This window comes from Gambusia affinis, linkage group LG23 (assembly GCF_019740435.1).
Source record: "Gambusia affinis linkage group LG23, SWU_Gaff_1.0, whole genome shotgun sequence".
In the NCBI taxonomy this organism is placed as follows: domain Eukaryota; kingdom Metazoa; phylum Chordata; class Actinopteri; order Cyprinodontiformes; family Poeciliidae; genus Gambusia; species Gambusia affinis.
In genome coordinates, this window is record NC_057890.1 from 12,415,619 (window position 1) to 12,435,382 (window position 19,764).

Consider the following 19,764-nt stretch of genomic DNA (forward strand, 5'->3'; position numbering starts at 1 on the left):
GGCAGTGTGATGCCCGAAACAACGGGTGTGGTTACCTTGAATTTGATTAGCTTTGGTCAAACACCTGTTTGTTTGTTTGTTTTTTTTGCTTCATTCAGGGTTGCTGTTCAGTGTTTGACAAGCACGGGGATGTTTTTGGTAATGTATATTGTTGTGTTTTTTTTCTTCCTATACATTTCTGAATGTGAATGTATTTGTTTGAAGGTGTTTATTTATGCATTATTGCATTTGTTTTCCCTCTACATTTTTTGGTTAACTAACAAAAAAGTAAAAATTGCACACACTTTTAGTGCATAAAGTCTACTAAAGCAAGTAAAAAGACCAAACAGGAGAGGTTGTCAAATGCCCTGTGCTGGCTGCCATGCCCAGTTAAACTTAGGCTTTTTTTCTTACCTCTCCCAAATAAAAGGAATCCTGACTAGGAATTGGTTTATTATTTTTCTGTCTCACAGATTCTGGTCAACAATTGTGTGTATTTTTGTTTTTGTTTACCATAAACCAGTGGTGCTTGAGGGCAATCCTTGAGAGCTACTATCCTGAGTCTTTTAGATACATCCTTTCTCACACCTGATGAAAATGAGTGAGGGCTTACCAGGCCTCTCCAGAGCTGAATAACTCGTTTGGTTAGCTGTGCTGAAGAAGAATGCTTGTAAAAGTTGCATGATCGCAGCTCCTGGGGACTCTAGGAACCCCTTCCTGACTCAAAGCTTCTGTCTTACCTGTTTGTCCAGTTTTGATAGTAGACATTAACTGAATTATTGCTGCCATTAATAATCTCTACTCCTGGATTTTGTTGCCTGTGGAAATCGAAAGTGCATACTCCTTGCACAGTTCAAGGAAAAGCACTCTCTGCTTAGTCCTTATGTCTTGAGTACTGTATTGTGTTTTCCCTCAGCAAACCCATTGACGGAGATTTGCTGCAAATAACTGTCTTCTCTTTGCCTTTCTATTTAAAATACTCAGGGCTTGGTATTGCCTCTCTGTCTTGTATACAATTATTGATGCAAGTGTTACTTTCTTTATCTCTGCAGTTTGTTTTTCTTTGCCATTGAAAGGACTTCTGGTCCAGTGCTTTTGCGTTTTTACTTCATTTGGTTTAAATTGGACTGAATGGAATTCAAGCCATAAGTCTTTGGTTTTGATTTGACTCAAAATCACATTGAAAATGATGTGTCGGTATTAGGTTGGCAATGTGGCTACTCATCTCTTTGACCATATGAAAATTAAGCTCATTGTATGAAACACATCAGCACAGAAGCAATTGTACAAATTTCTGCTTAGACGCTGTCATGTGGAGATATCATTTACTTATCCACCTTCATGGTGTTATTCCAATGAGGGTCATTTGTTAGTAGGCCATTTCCACACTGCTGACCAAGCTGTTTGCATTCTGATCCTGGGCCTTCCCCTTATGGCTAATTATCAGGGATCTCAGAGTAGTGTCTCTTTGCTCTTGTAAAGGGATTTAAAGGAACTCAATGCCTTTGCCCTGTTACAGTAATAAAAACAGATGCGGAGCCATGCAGATATCAGGTCATGTTCAGAGTTTTTGAAGCTTCACTTTTAAAGTTTCTCCCACTGGCTTTCCCTCGAAAATCTTGGAAGGTTGCCTTCACCTCCTTCTGCACTTTTGCAAAACAGCAAAGCCCACAGGCTGTTAAAGCGATAGCAACCATATCACTTTATGGTGATTGCAAATGATCCGTGCAGCTTTGATTTATGTTGACAAGTCATCAGGCCAAACAAGTCACTGACAAGAAACATGAAAGCGCTTAGGATTGAGGTCATGCAACATTTTCTAATTTATCTTTTAATTTTCTCTGTTAGCACTTGATGTACCCTCTAAAAATCTACTCCCTGTGAAGCAAGGTCTGCGTTTATTGGTTACATCAGAGCATAGAGCCTAGTATTTAAGAACTTGTTTCTGGAAAGGCACATCAGTAAAACATTCCAGTGAAAGAAAGAAAACAGTTCATCATTCCAACATTATTTAGTACATCCTGGATTGACCTTTTTTATGAGGGAAATTATTGCATCCTTTTTATCTTCTCAAATAATCAATGTGACAGAACTTTTCAATGTAATATTTTACTGAATCAATTTTCTTGTATCAATGAAACAAATCTTTTCTGCAATACTGAATTTATCGTTTTACAGTATCCATTTTGCAGAAGCAGTGTGAAGGACTTGCTGCAATGTCGGTCTTTTGTCTCCATCTACTGGTCAGAAATTCTCTGCAGTCTAGAAGGTAATTTACTCAAATCTATTAGAATTACATTTTTAACTCTACATGCTAAACTCATTCACCAGAGGTAGAAATCCATTCTCACTTTCATACCATGCCACCCGGTTGATGCACATCCTGGGGAGACGGGAAGTTCCCATTTGTTTGAAACTGGCTCCACATAAACGATGTGCTCTGCTTGTTCCACTGCTGGCAAACATGGGAGTGGGTTATGATGTCCTCAGAGGCCAGCTGGAAAGTGTTCTTTGGGTACACGTTGTCTTGAGTCAGTGGGAAAGTGACTGCATCTCTGTTGCAATGCCCTGGAGTCCTATTGACGGTCTGTGGCAACGTGTCACACAGCTGCTGAGGAACTAAGGGAGAACACATATTAATACATCTGCGCACCTGTACGCCAAACTTTCAAAGCATAAGAAACTAGAAGGGAAAAAGCAATTTCACCGGAAAATTGACCAAAATGAAGCTTAAATGTATTTAAGTGACTAGGCTCTAAAGCCTAGATATATTCTAGGCTTTGAGTTATACCATTATAACTATCTCCTTCTCTCTTCAAATGTATTATCAATGTTCAGTTAGTTAAGGGTGGCAATATAATTGTGAAGTACACAACAAAAACAAATCTAATAAAGTAATAAACCAAACTTGGCAAATAAAAATATGTGTAGCTGGCAGAGAAATCAAAGTTGCAACAAGTCAACTCTTCCTGCAAATTAGTTTTATTGGAAAATTGTAAAACTGTTCAGGTGTTTGCAATAAATGGATTGCAGGAGTAGAGTGGAAGTAGTACTTATTACAGGGAATTTGTCCAAATTGAGTACTAAATTATGCTTTTGTTCATCATTGCAATGCTAGTTATTCATTGCATTCTTCACTATTGCACCCATAAATAGAATTAGTAGAACTTTGTAAGCTAATAATTTGAACATAAAAGTGATTAGATTATTTAGCAGATTTATACTCAACTCTGATAAAAGATCTCACCAGCTGCTGTTTGAGAGAAGAAGCCACTGTGTAGCTTCCTGGAGACTCTGGGCAGGAAAGCGGTGTTTTGACAGTTTATTCTTAATGCGTCCGTTTCCTACAATCAACAATGACCGTTTTTAAAAATGTGTACATCTCTCCTTGTTAAAATTAAGACATACTTAATGAAAAAGAGGGACAGTGATATAAAATGCTTTCCACATATATTCCAATGAAAATGCTGCCCATGTACCCTTCTCCTGACTGATACCTTTAATACTTTGTAACCTCTTCAGTCTTTGTTTTTAGCTACAGAAGGCAAATTAAAAAATGCTATGAAAACACTGAGCATTAATGCAGTAGTTCAAATCATCTATTGCAATAATATTCTATAGTATTAATTTTTGGGCCATATAAAGATGGTGAATGTCCTCAAAGGACCAGTTATGTCAGAATGTATTGATAAAACCCATTAAGCTGTTAAAAATATTGATATTAATAGCTGTCTCTGGATTTGATAGGCTTCTTAAAAATAAATAATGTTATACATCTTTTCACATTTGGCAGAACACAGATTGCAACTGCTTTGATTTGATTGATAAAGTAAAATATAAGGACATAACTCTTAGCTTGAAGTTTCTATTTATGTGACCCTAGAGTCTAGAGGGCCTCATCAAAACTTATGGTTGGCCAGAATTGCCTCCAGGGCCTTCTGTTTGACATGTGCCATACATATAGAAATTTATCCTAAAAAATCTGACATTTTAATGTGTTTAGAGCCAGAAAAACTTAATGTAACTGGGTTTGCCCTCACCACTGATTGAAGCAGAGATTAAAACGACAGAACTGAAGTTTAAGTTTTAAGTTCTACAGCATCTGTAAGAGCTCAATCTACAAAGTAAATCACAACCTACCTGAGACGTAAAGCTGTGTGTGAGGGCTTGATTTAAAAGAAGGCAGTCTTTTTGCAGCTGCAGGTCTGAAACTGTAGGGGAGAGATTTGTTTTCTAAAAAAATTATGAATGCAATTTTTTTTTTTCTTGTAGCTATTTATGTGACACTTGCACAATTATTTGCAAACTAAACCCTGCTTTGCAGTGTCTCCCAAATACACAGCTGTGTTGTATTTTTGCCCCAACATCCTTACTCTTTGTTCTACCTCTGTGTTTGGTTTCCCTCCTCCATTTAGCTCGTCTGTTTGAAAACCATACCTACAAGAAGGAAATTAGGGATCATATGTCATGATGTTGAATGTGTTTGAGTATACAAACTACTATGGTGACCAAAAGTGTACCTTAATGGTGTCCTCAGGAAGTTTAATTTCAGCTGACAGTTTCTCTCTTGTATACAGATCAGCGTACTGGCTCTGGGAAAATTCTGGTTCGAGAGAGATGAGCGTGTATCTTCCTGAGCGTAAACACGGCAGAATGTCACAGGATGATGAACTGGATGATTACCTTGCTCGAGTGCTCTGCTCTGCTCCGGGGTGAAAGAGGTGCGGTTCTTGTGCCGGGCACCTTCAGGTTTCTGGTCATCAGAGTTCATCACTTGCTTGTTTACTTCTGCAGCCACAGAGTAATGATCTGCAAAAGGTTCATTGGTTAGCACTTCAGTTTGATTCCTTTGATTCCATAAAAAGAATTTTTGAAAGTATGAATTAGTTATTAAAATTGCACCTCCTAGTGTGAACATGACTTTTTCAGGAAGGGGACAATAACTTATATTGTCCAAATTAACAGACTCAAGTCATTTAATTACACTATTAAAACAAATGAGCTTTAAAAATGTTGACAGTTGGCCCTGTTTAACATTTTGTTTGATGTGCATCTGACTATTCATGTGACATTGAACATCACAGTGATATTAAAATAGCTGTCTAAGACAGTAAGTCAGAAGACTTTAGTAGTTTGTCTGGTAACAGATTTAATGGTGTCTCAAGATAGCAAACATGCCCAGTTGTGACTGACCAACCAAGTTCATTGTGAAGGTAGACAGTAGAAAGCTAAAAGAAGTTCCAAACAAACAAACAAAAAAAAACCTAAGATGTCATCAAAGGACCTAAAATGGTCTCTTGCTATTGTTGATGTGAAGGTAGATGCCTCTACAATCACAAAAACACTTCACAAATGCTACTTTCAAGGTAAGCAAAAAGTAAACCTTCGCTCTGAAAACATTAGCGAATGAGCCCTAGACCAAACTGAAGTCCTCAGGGACCAGAGTCCTTTTAAATGTGCCCCTTGAATAAAGTATGAATTCTAACCTTTTATCAGAAGTTACTTGAGAAAAAAAAAAGAAAATATTTACAAAGCTGAACCATAATTGGACTTTGAAATATGTCAGTGACTCAAAGACTTCTAGTTTAAATAAAAAAAAAAAAATAAAAAAAAAAAAAAAGTAAAGCCCTGGACCACAGTCAAAGCCCAGCTCTTGGTTTTACTGAGGTGGTGTGAGTTAAGAAAAAGAATGTATATACCACAAATCCCTCAAACAAGCAAAATCTTGAAGCTTCCAAGACATAAGTCTTCTGTTTTCCTTTCATTTAATTTTAGCTTAGAGCCCTTCACATTATAATACCTTCCAAATACTCTAAAAGCATTTTAGAGTCACATATCACCAGTAGTAGTATTGTATAAATAAATGAAATGTGATGTTTGCTTTAAAACTAAACCCATGCAGAGGGAATATTTACGGAGGGAAAACTAGAGGTCCAACAATGGACCTCTGACGGAAACCCTATTTAAATGCACATTATGGAAGAGGAGTAAGCTTTGCAAAATGTCTAAAGATGTCCTTCAAATGATTAAGATTTTGACCTTTTTAAGTAAACGCACCCTAAAAAATAGATCAGAAATTAGGTAATATATTTAGGTGAGGTTAAGGATATTCAATTTATATTTATCCGTCAACAGCAGGGATTTATTGGTATATTTAAAAACAAAATATCAGCGTGAAACTCTTCATAATTAACGAGTGTCCAACATAGTTGTCAAAGTTAAATCTTTTGATAACTTACCGTGCTCAGCTCTGAAGGGAGCATTGACCTCCATGCACTTTATTCCATGATCCGGGCGGATTTCTCGCAGAATCCTATTTATGGATGACACCTTGCAGGAAACAGCGCGTAAAACGCTTTATCAACTGCAGATAAGAGATCAAATTCAAAAGCATTCTTTATTCCACTTACACTAGGAATTTTTGCGGCTTTACAAATTCTTGCAAGTCGTTTTCGTATTTCCCAAGCAAAAATAGTTGGCGTTTCCCTCTTGCACTGGATGATTGTGGAGATGACGCCGGGGGTGAGAAGCCGAGGGCGGCTGCCTCCTATGGATTTGGGCTTCACCAGCCCTGTGCGCCTGTAACGGCACAGTATCTTGCTGACGCACCCGTTGGATACCTACAAAGACGCACTGAGTTAGATGCAATTCATTACAGATCGACTTCATTTGATCAAATCCGGTTCCCGTTGTAATTAGGTTGTTGGGGGTTTTTTCTCTCCCTGAAACATGTTTTATCTGAGTTGTTTGGATTGTGCGCACCCGGAGAATTCTGGATATTTCACTTGGGCGGACTCCCTCGGAGGCCAGCTCAATCATCCTCATTCTCTTGGACTCTGGTAGAGGTCTGCCGTTGAGAAAGTTTCCTCCTAATTGGTTGACACTTCCACCACCTTGTCAAAACACATCTTCAATTTTATAACTCAGCTTAAAACGTGCCAAAGTTTGATAGATGTTCATAAAAAGTGTAAAACTAACCTTGGGTTTGCAGACCAATGCTTGTTCCGTACATCCTCGCTTTGTACCAGGCTCCTAATTTTTCTGTGTAGGACCGAATTCAGAATGAAACTCGAAGCCTTAAACTCTAAACGACTTTTAAGATTGACAGTGTGCGGAATCAAAGCTGTTGGCGGAAATTTATAAGCCTTCAAGAGCTGAATATAACGTGGTGCCCTGCGTACTTCCTGCAACGTCAGTAAAGCTGGGAGGGAGCATGAGGGTAAAACTGGGTTTAAACTGCTGGTTGTCTGGGTGGCCATTTGTTCGTTTACTAATTTCTGATGGTAAGTGGTTGCATTAGATTTTATTGAAGGGCGTCAGAGCAAGGGGCCTGAATAGAAATACACACAATTCTTCCTTTTTCTTTTCAAGAAAAACATATTTGAAATCTATTATTGTTCTCCATCTACTTCAAAAAATATGCCCAGGCATCCTTCTCTTTACACTTCAGAATTAGGCACTACTTTCTTGGTTTGTCACCTAAAATCCCATCAATATTAATTGAAGTTGATCATTATAAGGTACTTGTAATATATTTACTTGGCAATCTTCATATTTAAGGGATGAGCTGCTAAAAAAAGAACAACCCCTAGTTCATGACAGTGCAGCATTTTTTTCCCCCTAATTTTATTCCCTCCCGTGTTCTCATCAGTTCCTTTTTGCGCAGTGACTGACAGTCTTAATTAGAGAGATTGAGGCGTGCTCAATTTTATCCTTTAAACTTTCATGTTTGTTCCATCTTCATATTTGGCAACATATTGATCCTAGCTTCCCAGGAATCAAATGAATCAGCTCCAGTGTGTTTCTGGGCTTGCAGTCACGTGACACAAGCATCCTCGTTCACAACTGAAGTGCCTCGGATTAAAAGGATCTCTGGCTTCCTCTCATAAAGCAAACATTTGGAAATCTGCTCCAATGATGACTGCCATATGGTAAAGTGCTTTTGATAAATCATAAATCCATCAGGTTGTCTCGTTTTATTACATTTTCCTTCAAAACGTGAACAAATAGACCTCGCGTACATACAAGCGCAAGGAGGAGGACCAATTGGGGGGACCTCGCTTATCCAGAAGTGGGAGGCTAACATCCTCACAGATGTTCCTTGAGCAGACAGCAGATAAAAATGCGTTGTAAACGCTTTCAAGGGGAAATATTTGACAAGCAAATATTAGCTCATGTGAAAACCCCACACAAGGCTCGTCTTTGGGCCTGTTTAATGACTAATTGAATGTCATTAGTTGGGTCCACACACACCGAAGTGGCATCGACATAAAGGCTGCGATTTTACAAAGCCATATGGCCCACATTATACATTAACCATGAGTGAAAGCACTGCAACTGTGTGTGTACAGTCAGGATGACTGGATGGAGGACAGGCGTTCTTGGACACCATCATCTCCATGCCAACCAGGATAAAGGAAGAATAAGGCGGTCGTTTTTGTTTATTATAGAAGATCTGATATGGTTGTTACTTTACATGTTACTGCTTTGCTGCAGGCATGCAACGTGCCAAATAATGCAGGTCTTAAAATGCTAGTCATAACCGATTATTAAAGCAGCAACACATTTTTATTGTGCGTAAATTGCTGTCTCTCTTCAGCAGCACCGGGTGGGAGTTTTATTGCCTTTAGTGGCACAGCCATCTTTTGCGCTTCAAATAAATGTTTCAGATGTTTGTATCGTGTATTAAACATGTACATGTGAGCATGTTGGGGCTCAACTTGGTTCTAAAGCGTTTGCAAGAGGGAAAATTCTAGCCGCGTAAAAAGATCACCAAAATCTCTCCAGAGCGCACAGAGGGGCTGCGTGCGCAAAGGAGCTGCGCACCGGCTTTGTTTCCTTCTCCGTGTTTCATGAACGCAAGTCATTCCTAAGAATTCTGGTATTTCCTATTTTTTCAGTCCCTCCTGTTGCATACGTTGCATAATTTTAGTAGACTACTAAAAACACTCACTACTAATAAATAGTCAGATGTACCATCGCCTTCCCAAAACCACCGAAAAGCCAAAGAGGACATAACTACTATTTTATGACACCTCGATCAGTTTAGTTTCATAACATAAATGAAAACTTCATAAACTAAATTATAGATGGCAAACGCGTCCCCTGTCCTTTCGTTTGAACAGTGTAGAATCGGTGCTAAGACATTTATGCATTGTAAGATGTCTCCGTTTGCAACTTTCAGCAGGTAGCATACCTACATTTCCAAAGTTTTTGTTTTTTGTTTTATTTTGTTCTTTGTTGTTTGTTTGTTGTTTGGTTTTCTTTTAATGGTTACATTTTTTGATTGGTTGACTTTTTGTGCTCTAAATGCAATCGTTAAGTTATATCCTAAAAATAATTATTTGGAACGGACTATAATTTAAAAAATGAAGTACGTTTCCCATTTGAACCTTGTAATCTTTGAAAAAGAACAGAATAAGGGTTATGCTGGCCTGAGGTGGCTGTGTCTGTTGCATTCAAGTTCAGAAGTTCACAACCAAATCTTAGCAGCTCTACATCCCTGCGAGTTATTTTCTCGCTGCCTCACGATAGAAAAACAATAGAAGGGCATGCCAAGTTCTCCAACGAAAATATACCTTCTGAAAGACAATATTTTAAAACGATAAATCTGTTTATCATTCATTTCTCGGAATTGATTGTCATCTATATAATGACTCAAAACGAGTTCTAAGACTGAGGGAACAAAAGCATGGAACTATTTTAAAACTTGTTTTTTCTAGTTAACTGTTGTTACACATACATTTGAACGAAAAACACGAATCAAATAAAAATGTTCAACAAAACGAGATGCAGAAACTCCGTTGTTGTCTCTTGTTCCCAAGTTTTTTCCGTGACTAAGGAGAATTTCTTTTTTAAAAGGTCTACTTCCTATTACATCCGGTGTTAAAACTAACAAAGCGTTTCAGAAAAAAAACAAAAACAAAAAAAAAACATCGAACCGGTTGTCAAATACAGTGGTGGTCATGTTATGATGTGGGACTTCTAGATGTGAAGGACACCAGTGAGTCCGCCTCTGATCTATTTTAATTTAAATAAATAAAGGTTTTAGAATGGGCTAGTTAAAGTCTGAACTTAAATCCGATTTAGATGCGGTGGTATGAACGTAAAAAACCTTTTCTATTCTGTACAGAAGACTGGTTGCCAGTTAAAGTACAAGCTAATCAGTAGATTTAGTGGATAATTAATTCTTTGCACAGGACCAGGTTGGTTTAGGAAGCTTCCCCCTCTCCCCGCCCCCGAAAGTATTTTTAATCATCTTAATAAACAGATAAAATAAAAAAATCTGTTTTGTATTTATAAAGATTATCCTTCATTTTGAAATTTGATTTAGTAACTTGAAACAGTGTGACAAAAACATGGACTGCCATTCAGGCTACATTTGTTTCAAAAATGTAAATTTTTTAAGCAGCCCATTTGAAACCACTAGTGGAATGAATGCCACATAAAAAAAAAAGTAGATTTTTTTTTTTACTTATGTTTTCAATTAAATTGAACTTTGTGTCATTTCAAAAACTAGTGCTGTTTGCTTCTTTTTGCATTTCAGTTTAATCGTCAGGATAAAAAAAATGTCTTCCATGAGCACTTTGTAATCCCAGTGAATTTTCTGTTATGTATTTGTATATGCATAGGGTATTGTTGCCCCCATGTTGTGCATAGTGTAGGAACAGGTCACATTCCAAAACCTCCACTCCTTGTTTCTGTATGAATCTTGTGCCATACAATGTGTAGGAGATATCACCCTCAGAAAACATAGCCAAATGCCATCAGTGGATCTTAAAACAGTGTATATTTACACAGTGGACATGATATTACCCAGTGTAGGTGCAGTTAGTGCATTCCAGTCAGTGCTTTTGAAAACATCATGGAATACTTGGCTTAAACCAACTTTTTTTAATGATGCAATTTTTTAAACGGACTCATACAACACCACCAAATGTGATCATGATGACAACTCCCCCTGCACCCCCCCATCAATTTTCTGTCTACATTCGGCTCTCTTGTGGTATTGTGGTAGGTTTCTCTTCAGAAACGTATTTGATAATATTTTAACTCGACCCTTGATGATTCAAATGCAAAAATGAAGCAAAATGTGCACCATGCACACTTTTACCAAGATTTAAGACATCACTCAGTCTGTTTGTTGTAGATGCTTAATGCGCTGAATGATTAGCTTTCTTAATATCCTCTCTAGCTGCCATCCTATCTGGAGATCAAACTACAGGGTTTTGTTGAAGAAATGGCTTATTTTACAAAAGCAGTTTACTTTAAAAATTTACAATTGGCATGGCTCCCTAACAACTTTAACCTTAGCATAGTTAAGGTTAAGGTGTGAGAATCTCATATTCTTGTATTGAGGAAGATTAAGTGGAATCTCAAGGGTGGTGCTTGATTTCACTGTTTAGTGTAACCTGAACAAAGAAATACTTCCATGCTGCATTTGGTAAATGATTTTTCTTTGGGAATTAAATTAATTAGAACTATTTGATTGCAAGGTCAAAGATATGTGGTGGGGGGCTGAAATTTAAGAGTAATCAATTATAATTTGGGTTTATTTAGCATCTTTTATTCTTAAGTGAGCTTTTGCATGTCTTTTTTAACAAGCAACTGCATAATAACATCACCTACTTTAGTCAGCCGTGTGGTCTGCAAGTACTCTGGATTATTGCACATTTGGAAAACAAATACACAGAGCAAATTTCACTGAAAAATTGTGAACCTTATCCTTAGCCATATGAACACTTTGCTTATTCCATAAATTCCAATACATATACATTTAGCTGTTTTTAATCCTAGAAAAAAATAGTAATGAAGCTGCTGTCATCAACCATTGCCTTATTCATCCTTTGTCCTGATTGGAGATGATGGTGTCTGAGAACACCTGTCTGACAGCCAATCTAAACTAATTATTTGATGATGTTGTTTAGGCCTTGTCCTTTCTAATCCTCCAGCCAGATGAAGCAGGTGGCTTCTCCAGTGAACTGGGTTCCCGCTGGAGGTTCCTGTCCTCTGTCACCATATTCTTTCTGAATTGGGCTTGTCACAAAGTCAGTACCTGTGCTTCACTAGACAGGTAGCTTTTTACCAGTTGGTATATAATAAGCTGATTTGCATCCTAAGTAAGTTTGAATCTGTCTATGTAATTGTACTGACTTGATTAGATATTTCTGTACATATTATGGACGTATTTCTCTTGTAAAACGTTGTGACATTTGTTGTAAAGTGGCGCAAATAAATTGAAATTGACTTAATAATACGTGGCTATCCTCATTCTTACTAAATCACTTTGTTATATCTGTGTTCGATAATAACCAGTTGTCTTGTACTCCTCAAACACTTTAATAAAAGTATATTTTTTCATGGGACTGCTCACACAAGTTTCTTACAGGTATGTCGCAAAAGTTCTCTTCTTCTGTCTAGGGTTTTACTATATTCTATTACTATTCTGTCTATTCTTTTCATTTATGCATTGACTTAAACTCGTGGTTGTCACCTAGTGGACATAAGCATAATGCATTCAATCATCACACTTTAAAACGTATAAAAGTAATATATTATGTGCTGCCTGATAAAATGTTCAATAAAATGAAACAAACATTGGAAATCTTTTATTAATTCGGCAAATATAAGTCCCATATAAAGTAATCATTGTCATTGCATTCCTATAGGATTTTCTGTCAGATATTGCTGATGCATTACGTGCAACTTTCCAAGAGTAAACTTTTTCTTTAGAAGTGAATCTATTCCCGGACCCTCTGAAGGCAGCACTATCTGGGGTATCACAATGCTGACGTGTCGTAGCTCTTGCCCCGGATGTCGTTATTTCAATTTGCTTACGCGGTTTAGAACGCTCTCCATTCGCTCCCATTCATTGCTCTCCCTTAGACCCGGAAAAACTTTCGGCGTGTGTGTACATGCATGGCAAAGTGTGTTTCCGGTATAACGTGAGTGTAGCTCTGTGTACTGCCTTTTTCTCTTGGCTCTCAACAGATCAGCCACTCATTTCAGAGTCCCAATCCCTCACCTGGTTCTCCATCTAACAAGCAGCGTATCTCAGCTCGGTGGACATGGCATCTGTTTCGGGTCCAGCTCCGACAGCCCCTGTTCCGGCGTCTCCTTTGCAAAGAGGAATAGTGAAAATGGTATGAATCCCAACATGTGAAAATGAGAGCTCACTGGGGAAACAGCTAGTTAGCTTTGTCAACTGATGGCTAATGGAGATTGAAACTGCGACTGGTTGTCATATACTTTGATATAGTAAACCATATGACTCAACGAAAGCAATTTTAAGTTAACTTCCAGTGTTGTCATTATTTCAATAGCAGATGTCAAGCTCTTTCAGTTTATTTGGCTGCAGCTAAAGCCGGCTAACGTTAGCTAGCTTGCTGCTAAATTTCCAGCAGAGGAAACTGAGGTTAGCACGTTTGTCTGGATATTTCAATTTAAGTGAGGAAACTACTTTCTTGGTCAGACTTGGACATATGATTGCTGTAAATGTCATTTGATTGGTTAAATTTGTTGTAGTCAACAGCCAAGCTGGGGCCAGTAGATGTTGAAAAGTTGTTGACAGATGTCAAGTTTCCCAGCTAAAGGATGGCTAACTCTTAGCTAATTAGCATTTACTGTCCAGTACCTGTGAAGTTAAACGAAAGCGGTGTGTATTGTCTGTGATATCGGTGTCAGATTTATGCTCAGCACCAGCAGCAACAAAAGTAATTTTTTTTGCAATTTGGCAAGATGCTAATTTTGTCAACTAGCCTACAAGCTAACTCGAGTATTGGGTTTAATTTCGCTTTCGTCCCTCAGTTTCATCCCAGAAACTCCAATAAAACAGGTTTATGCGATTAAATGGGAATTTTTTTAGTATATCTTCGACTAGTGGTGGCCTGGTAATTTGACTTTTTCCATTTAGGGTAGCAGAGAGCATTCTCTCAGAGCTGGTCCAAACCAGCCATGGGAAATTGACACGTAGCTCCAACTTTCTTGCCCCCTGTAATCTCTCATTCGGCGTGGTTTTGTGTGGGCTGGGTCCTCTCTCATTCATGTTTCAGTGTCAAGATGGAAATTTTACTCTCAAGTCAAGCGTTTTTTCCTCCTCACATATGGGTTTGCATAGAGAGGGGCCAGCAGACCCACAGCTTTCTGCCTGCCACCTTCCAAATTCATGAGAGGAATGTAGTGTCTTGAGATTGAAATGTTAGTATTTAAATCAAATCAAATTATTTTTGAATATTTTCTAGTATATTGTTTACTTTAAGGCAGCGGGCGGTATGAGAGACTCGGTATGTTATCCTTGAGTGAAAATATTATGGTTATGTATGACATTGACTCGAAAACATTGAGCAACAAAAGTAAAACATGACCTAATTGCTGCTGTTCAAGATAAAAAACCCAAATTTTTCACAATTTTGATCATATAGCATATTGATTTAGTCATAATGTTACTTAACATATTTCAACATTAGTATATAGACTTATAGAAACTGTAATGATTCACAAATAAGTTGTTAGAAGCGATAGCTGCGCAGAATGCTGAATCTTTTTGCCATGTTGCGGCTTACAGATAAAATAAGTATATCACAGTGTTTTTAGCTAGTAAGGTTGATTTATGGAGATCACACTTATTTATTTTTTACAGTTCTGTTATTATCTTATTGTCAAAGAGCCAACTTGTGTACCAGTTTTCTTTCAGCTTACTGACCAGCAGTGCTCGGCTGTATGGAGTGGTGGCCACGTGTTTTATGCTAATCGTAGTTTTCTGCAGCTGTAAAAAAAATCCTGGTTACGTCGGGACCTTCTTTGGCATATCATGGGGGGGAAAAAGGACTTTAAAACATTGTGGAAGTTCTTTTTTTTTAGTTTTGTTACTTTAACAAAACTAACTCTGTACACCTTAAAACAATTAAATGACTCATGCCTAGTTGCAGCATCATGAAAACAGGAATTCTACTGTAATTTGTTGCCCATTTGACATGGAATCCAGGGAATCCAGAGTTCGGAGCCAAACCAGCAACTAGACTTGCTGAAGATGGCATTCTTTGTGGTAATTGATTTGGAGGCAATATTTTTTTTTTCCTGATACTTTTCCCCTTTTAGATTTTATTTTATTTAGAAAAATATAATGAGCCAGCATAATGGTGTGTGGTGACAAATCAGGTTTATTATGTCACAATCTCCGGATAACGATGCGAAATGTAAAATACCTGAGATTACGTTCTGAATAATACCCAGGCTGGTATTTAGTAGAATCTCAGAAGACATTTTGACCTCGCCACCCAGATAATGATTTACATCAGCCATGTCCATGTTGGAGCTGAATCTGAGCAAGTAAACAGCTTCTGTGTCTGCTCATATGCTGCATCAAACAGAACAAGCTGTCATTTACTTATTTAAAACAAAAACGACACCAAATCAATTCTGTTGTCTTGCACATCTAGTGATGTTAGTGCATGTTGTTTTGACAGCTCTTCACAGCAGCATTAGTTTTATATAAATAAAGGCACATTTGTCTCAGTATTGAATTCTGTGGTAATGTGATTATGCTGCTCATTCATAAAATGAATGTCATCGTAACGAAAGCTTTAGAGGCTTTGGGCTCTTTTTTCCTTTTAATTACAACAACGTAGGCTTTAGAAGTTTTTATTATATGCCTGTAAGCATTTAATTGCTGAAGTTTTGCTGTCTCTCTCAAGAAAATGGCGTCCCTTTGAAATTGGACAAGAATGTGTTGCTGTTGTTTCTCTTTTTGTTTATCATGGCTCATCATACTGCAGAAATTACAGCTACAGGTCTTCTGTACTCCAGAGTGGTTGGACAGTTGGTGATGAACTGCGGTGATTTGATGAGTTTATCTAGCTCACATCTTAGATCAACAATGGCCAGGGATGCTCCCTGCAGACACACAGAAGAGTTTGCAGATAAAGTGTTTGCTCAGTTTCATGTAAATGCCACAGTTGTCAAACCAAAGTCTATGCTATCTTTTTTTTTGTCTTGTTTTGTATTGAGCTACATTATCACATGGCATGATTTAAGCCTGGCATTTGAATATCACACCGTCACCATGGCTACGGGCCATATGAAGCGTCTACCTCTATAGAAGTTCAATCTTTTAGATTGTCGTATTTCACATTTTGCTGCACTAATATTTGTAAGTTGAAATGTAATTTGAATCTACGCTGATAAAATTCATTTTGCATAATTTTAAAAATTGTTTTACCAAATTTTTTATTTTTTTTCATTACTTATGTGTTCCTTCCCTCTGTCTGTCAATAATTCTTGGTGCTTTTGTTTCATCCCATCAAATATATATATATATTTTTTTATAGCTGAAATAATTTAGTTGCACTGCTGACGTTTCTTCTCTCTGCTTGTTTTGATTTGTTGTCCAGGTCTTGTCAGGATGTGCCATCATTGTTCGGGGCCAGCCTCGAGGTGGTCCGCCCCCAGAGCGCCAGATCAATCTCAGCAACATCCGAGCGGGGGCAATAGCCCGCCGAGCAGCACAAGGCCAGCCCGACACCAAGGACATCCCTGATGAGGTAAACCGATTTATTCCTGTGATTCATTATTTAAATTGGCCTTGCGTTACAATGGCAGTGCATTTATAATGCAGAACAATGGAAAAGTATTTAAACCTTTGTAAACTTTTTTTTTATTTTATTTTATTTTTTTTTGCTTTACAACCACAAACCTGAACGTATTTTACTGAGATTTTATATAATGGACAAAAACAAAGGATGTCCAAAATTGTGAAGTGGATTTAAATTGTCTTTGGGCCATTGTAACACATAAATATGCTTTGGTCGTTTTTTTTTACCTGCAGTGCACTTCGTATGTGGAAAGAATAACAATAGATATTGTTTCAGAGAGAGAAAAAGTAGTATTGCAATGTGACATTAACATGAGCACTTTCTGTAGTTAGAAAATACTGCAACATCCTTCTTGCTTTGGAACAAATAAGTTTTCTTACTTGTCTAGTCCAGTGCCTGATTAGATTTCACTTCCTAATGTTTATTTTTCTTTTTAGCCCTGGGCCTTCCAAGCCAGAGAGTTTCTCAGGAAGAAGCTAATTGGCAAAGAAGTGTGCTTCACTGTGGAAATCAAGACCGCCATAGGCCGGGAGTACGGCATGGTCTACCTGGGCAAAGGTGCACTTCATGTTCATTTTGCACCATTTGTTTCCTAGAGTAAAATCATGTTACTTAAACATAATTTTTCTCCTTGTTTGCGAAACATTTCTCCATTTTTGCCATAGATACAACAGGGGAGAACATCGCTGAGTCTTTGGTGAATGAAGGCCTCGCAACAGTCCGAAGGGAAGGAATCAGAGGAAACAAGTAAGATTGTTGGGAATCTGTGGAACCCCAACAAGCAGTATTGTTTATTTTGCTTTTGATGTTAATGTACAAGCATGAAATTTCAAATGGAGGAATTTTGTTGGTAGTTTGGCTGGAGAAGAGCGATTTTCCGCCGGAAATTAATGGAGAGGAACCAGTGTCACCTCCTGTTTGTGAATCCCATAACTGTTAAAGTCCATCTAGTCAAGAGGCAGTAAATATTACTGCAGGCAGTCATCATTGAACTTGAGTTTATAGTACATTCACAATGTACACGCTGTTTAAAAAACATTGATGGTATAAGCAACCGTTCATCTAGAACGAAAGGTTATGGTTCTTTGATCTTTTTTATAAAGGCGTTTTAAAATATTTCTTTCAAAAAATTTGTTGTCACGACAAGACAAAATATTAACATCAAAGTTATTACAACAATACTGGTTTTATATGTTCAACATATAAAATCTGAACATTAAAATTGAACAGACCAGAATTGCACTGCAAGTCTGCTTAGATTCTGGCACACACTGTATTTGTTATTGAGCTCCAAATACTTACCTTGTTTTATGTACTATAGTCAAACACACAGCACTTAATCATCTTGTGTTTTTAAGACTTAAACTTTTTTATGACTGCAAACATTCAACTCCTATAATCTTTTTAAATAAAGGTGTTTTTAAAGCTCTATTCTGCTTTTAAGCATACTCTGGATGATTATTTAGCACTTTAGTGTTTATGCCATTTTAAAGATTTATATGAAGATTTTTCTCATCAGCACATCCAGGTTTATGATTTATTTAGTATTTTTACACTTGTATTGACCTAACTCGTTGATCATCTCTGTATCCAGAAACGGGAGGTTTCATTGAAGGAAAACTTTATCAGCAAAATCATATTGTTGCATCCCAATTCAATTGTGGAATACACTAGTATTGAGGCCTTAATCATATACTTTAAGCAAGACTTTATTGTATCACTGAGACTGAATATTTTCACTTTAAAGCTTTAACTTCTTCAACCATTTATGTAACAAATAGAGGAAATCACTTTTGGCAGCAGGATGTAAGCTTGTATTTCCTAAAGCTTAAGGCAGAACAACCTTGTAGAATCTGCTGGGAGAAGTACTTAAGTCCTCAATTGGCTGACTGAATTTAGATGGACCCATAGTATCCCAGATGGTGGCAGCATGCCCCTACTGCTATAATGATATCCCTCTGAAACCTTTTTTTCCGCCACATTGCCTCAATGCACTAATCCTATAAATACACGCCCCATGCTATATGACAAAGTACTGTATGTGTCCCCCAGTGGCAGTATTTGCACACGACACACATTACAAGCAATTTGACTCATGCTGCTGCATTTGTGTCTTCCAACATGAACAGAGATGATGTGAACATTTTGCCCCTAATGAAGCATTTCAAGCAGCCTGTCCAATGGCCCATAACAAGCACTAATGTAAATGATGCTTTAAGTGTAAGCTAGCATCATTTGGCCAAAGGGGAGGCCCATTACTCACTGAAGACTTGGGGTCTTTGTTTTCCCTCAGTGCATTTTGCTCCAATATCATTACTCCTCGTGACTTGCTACGTTGATCACACTAACTGTGATGTGGTGATAATTATGGAGGTGATGATAATGGTGATGGCTTCGGACAGTGCAGTCAAACATGTGCTTAGAGGACGGCTGCTGCCTGCTAACACGGCCTGGCAATTCTCCCAGCAAGTTGCCGAGGGGATCGTACACAACTTTGTGTATTTACAGATTTACGTTGATGCACACTTTGTCTTCAGCTTTGAGACATGACACTATCATAACACTTTAGAACAAAGGTTGTACCAATTCAAATATTCTCACTGATCAGATAAGGTTCATGTTTATTACTTTAGTCAGTGGTCCCCAACCTTTTTATTACCGCGGTCCGGTCAAGACTTGGCAATTTTGTTTTGGCCCGGTGGGGGATACTGGATTTTCTCCTGGAATCGGGATGTTCGTGAGTGGAATCGGTTTGTGTGCAGTGTGTTGCTCCTGCTGTGTGACTGTACACACGAACCGATCAAACCTGTTGTACTCTTATTGGCTCGTGTCGTGTGTGTGTGGTCACAGAGGTTTGGAAAATCGCCCAACAATTCTTAAATCGTGCCGTGTGAACCAGACTTGAGACTTACAAGCTCTACTCCTCTCATCTCATCTCAATCACTGCCCTAACGCTCTCTGATTCTGGTCTCTATGGTAACGTTTACATATCCCTTCAAAATAAGATACAGAGGCGCCACAAAAACGAACATTTTACTTTTGTGAAAATTTGAACTCACAATAGCGACTAATGAGAACCCTGAGCTTGTTTCTCTGTCACAAAATGGTCCCATCTGGGATTGATGAGAGACAATGACACCCGAAGTGTTGCTTATGCACAGATTGCTTGGTCTCTACATGGAGACTACTGACTTTA

The 19,764-nt window shown here is 37.9% G+C and overlaps 2 protein-coding genes and 1 long non-coding RNA gene across 5 annotated transcripts in view; 2 read left to right on the forward strand and 1 right to left on the reverse strand.

Moving 5' to 3' along the window:
* Positions 1-39: 39 nt before the first annotated feature.
* LOC122826667 lies at positions 40-12,216 on the forward strand. 2 transcript variants are annotated; one of them, XR_006369838.1, is made up of 4 exons: positions 44-138; positions 2,158-2,248; positions 4,557-4,700; positions 11,907-12,216. It is a non-coding gene; the product is annotated as an uncharacterized LOC122826667 (long non-coding RNA). The 2 variants fall into 2 exon arrangements; XR_006369839.1 differs by lacking the exon at positions 11,907-12,216 and having other exon boundaries at positions 40-138; positions 4,557-5,100.
* Positions 2,255-7,401, reverse strand: pax4 (paired box 4). Of its 2 annotated transcripts, none has more exons than XM_044108799.1 (9): positions 6,958-7,401; positions 6,742-6,872; positions 6,390-6,599; positions 6,219-6,309; positions 4,500-4,788; positions 4,365-4,416; positions 4,120-4,190; positions 3,227-3,323; positions 2,255-2,598 (listed from the first exon to the last, which is right to left on the reverse strand). In XM_044108799.1, exons 1-7 carry the CDS (start codon positions 6,989-6,991, stop codon positions 4,152-4,154), a joined length of 846 nt encoding a protein of 281 aa, XP_043964734.1. In that variant the 5' UTR covers positions 6,992-7,401; the 3' UTR covers positions 2,255-2,598; positions 3,227-3,323; positions 4,120-4,151. The 2 variants fall into 2 exon arrangements, with proteins under 2 accessions (XP_043964734.1, XP_043964733.1); XM_044108798.1 differs by having other exon boundaries at positions 4,353-4,416.
* A 635-nt stretch (positions 12,217-12,851) lies between the features above and the next one.
* snd1 (staphylococcal nuclease and tudor domain containing 1) overlaps positions 12,852-19,764 on the forward strand; it is a 172,654-nt gene continuing 165,741 nt past the window's right edge. Inside the window, exons 1-4 of the mRNA XM_044107651.1 lie at positions 12,852-13,121; positions 16,368-16,517; positions 17,006-17,126; positions 17,234-17,315. Coding sequence (XP_043963586.1) covers positions 13,047-13,121; positions 16,368-16,517; positions 17,006-17,126; positions 17,234-17,315 — 428 coding nt within the window. The 5' untranslated portion in view covers positions 12,852-13,046. The remainder of the gene's footprint in view (positions 13,122-16,367; positions 16,518-17,005; positions 17,127-17,233; positions 17,316-19,764) is intronic.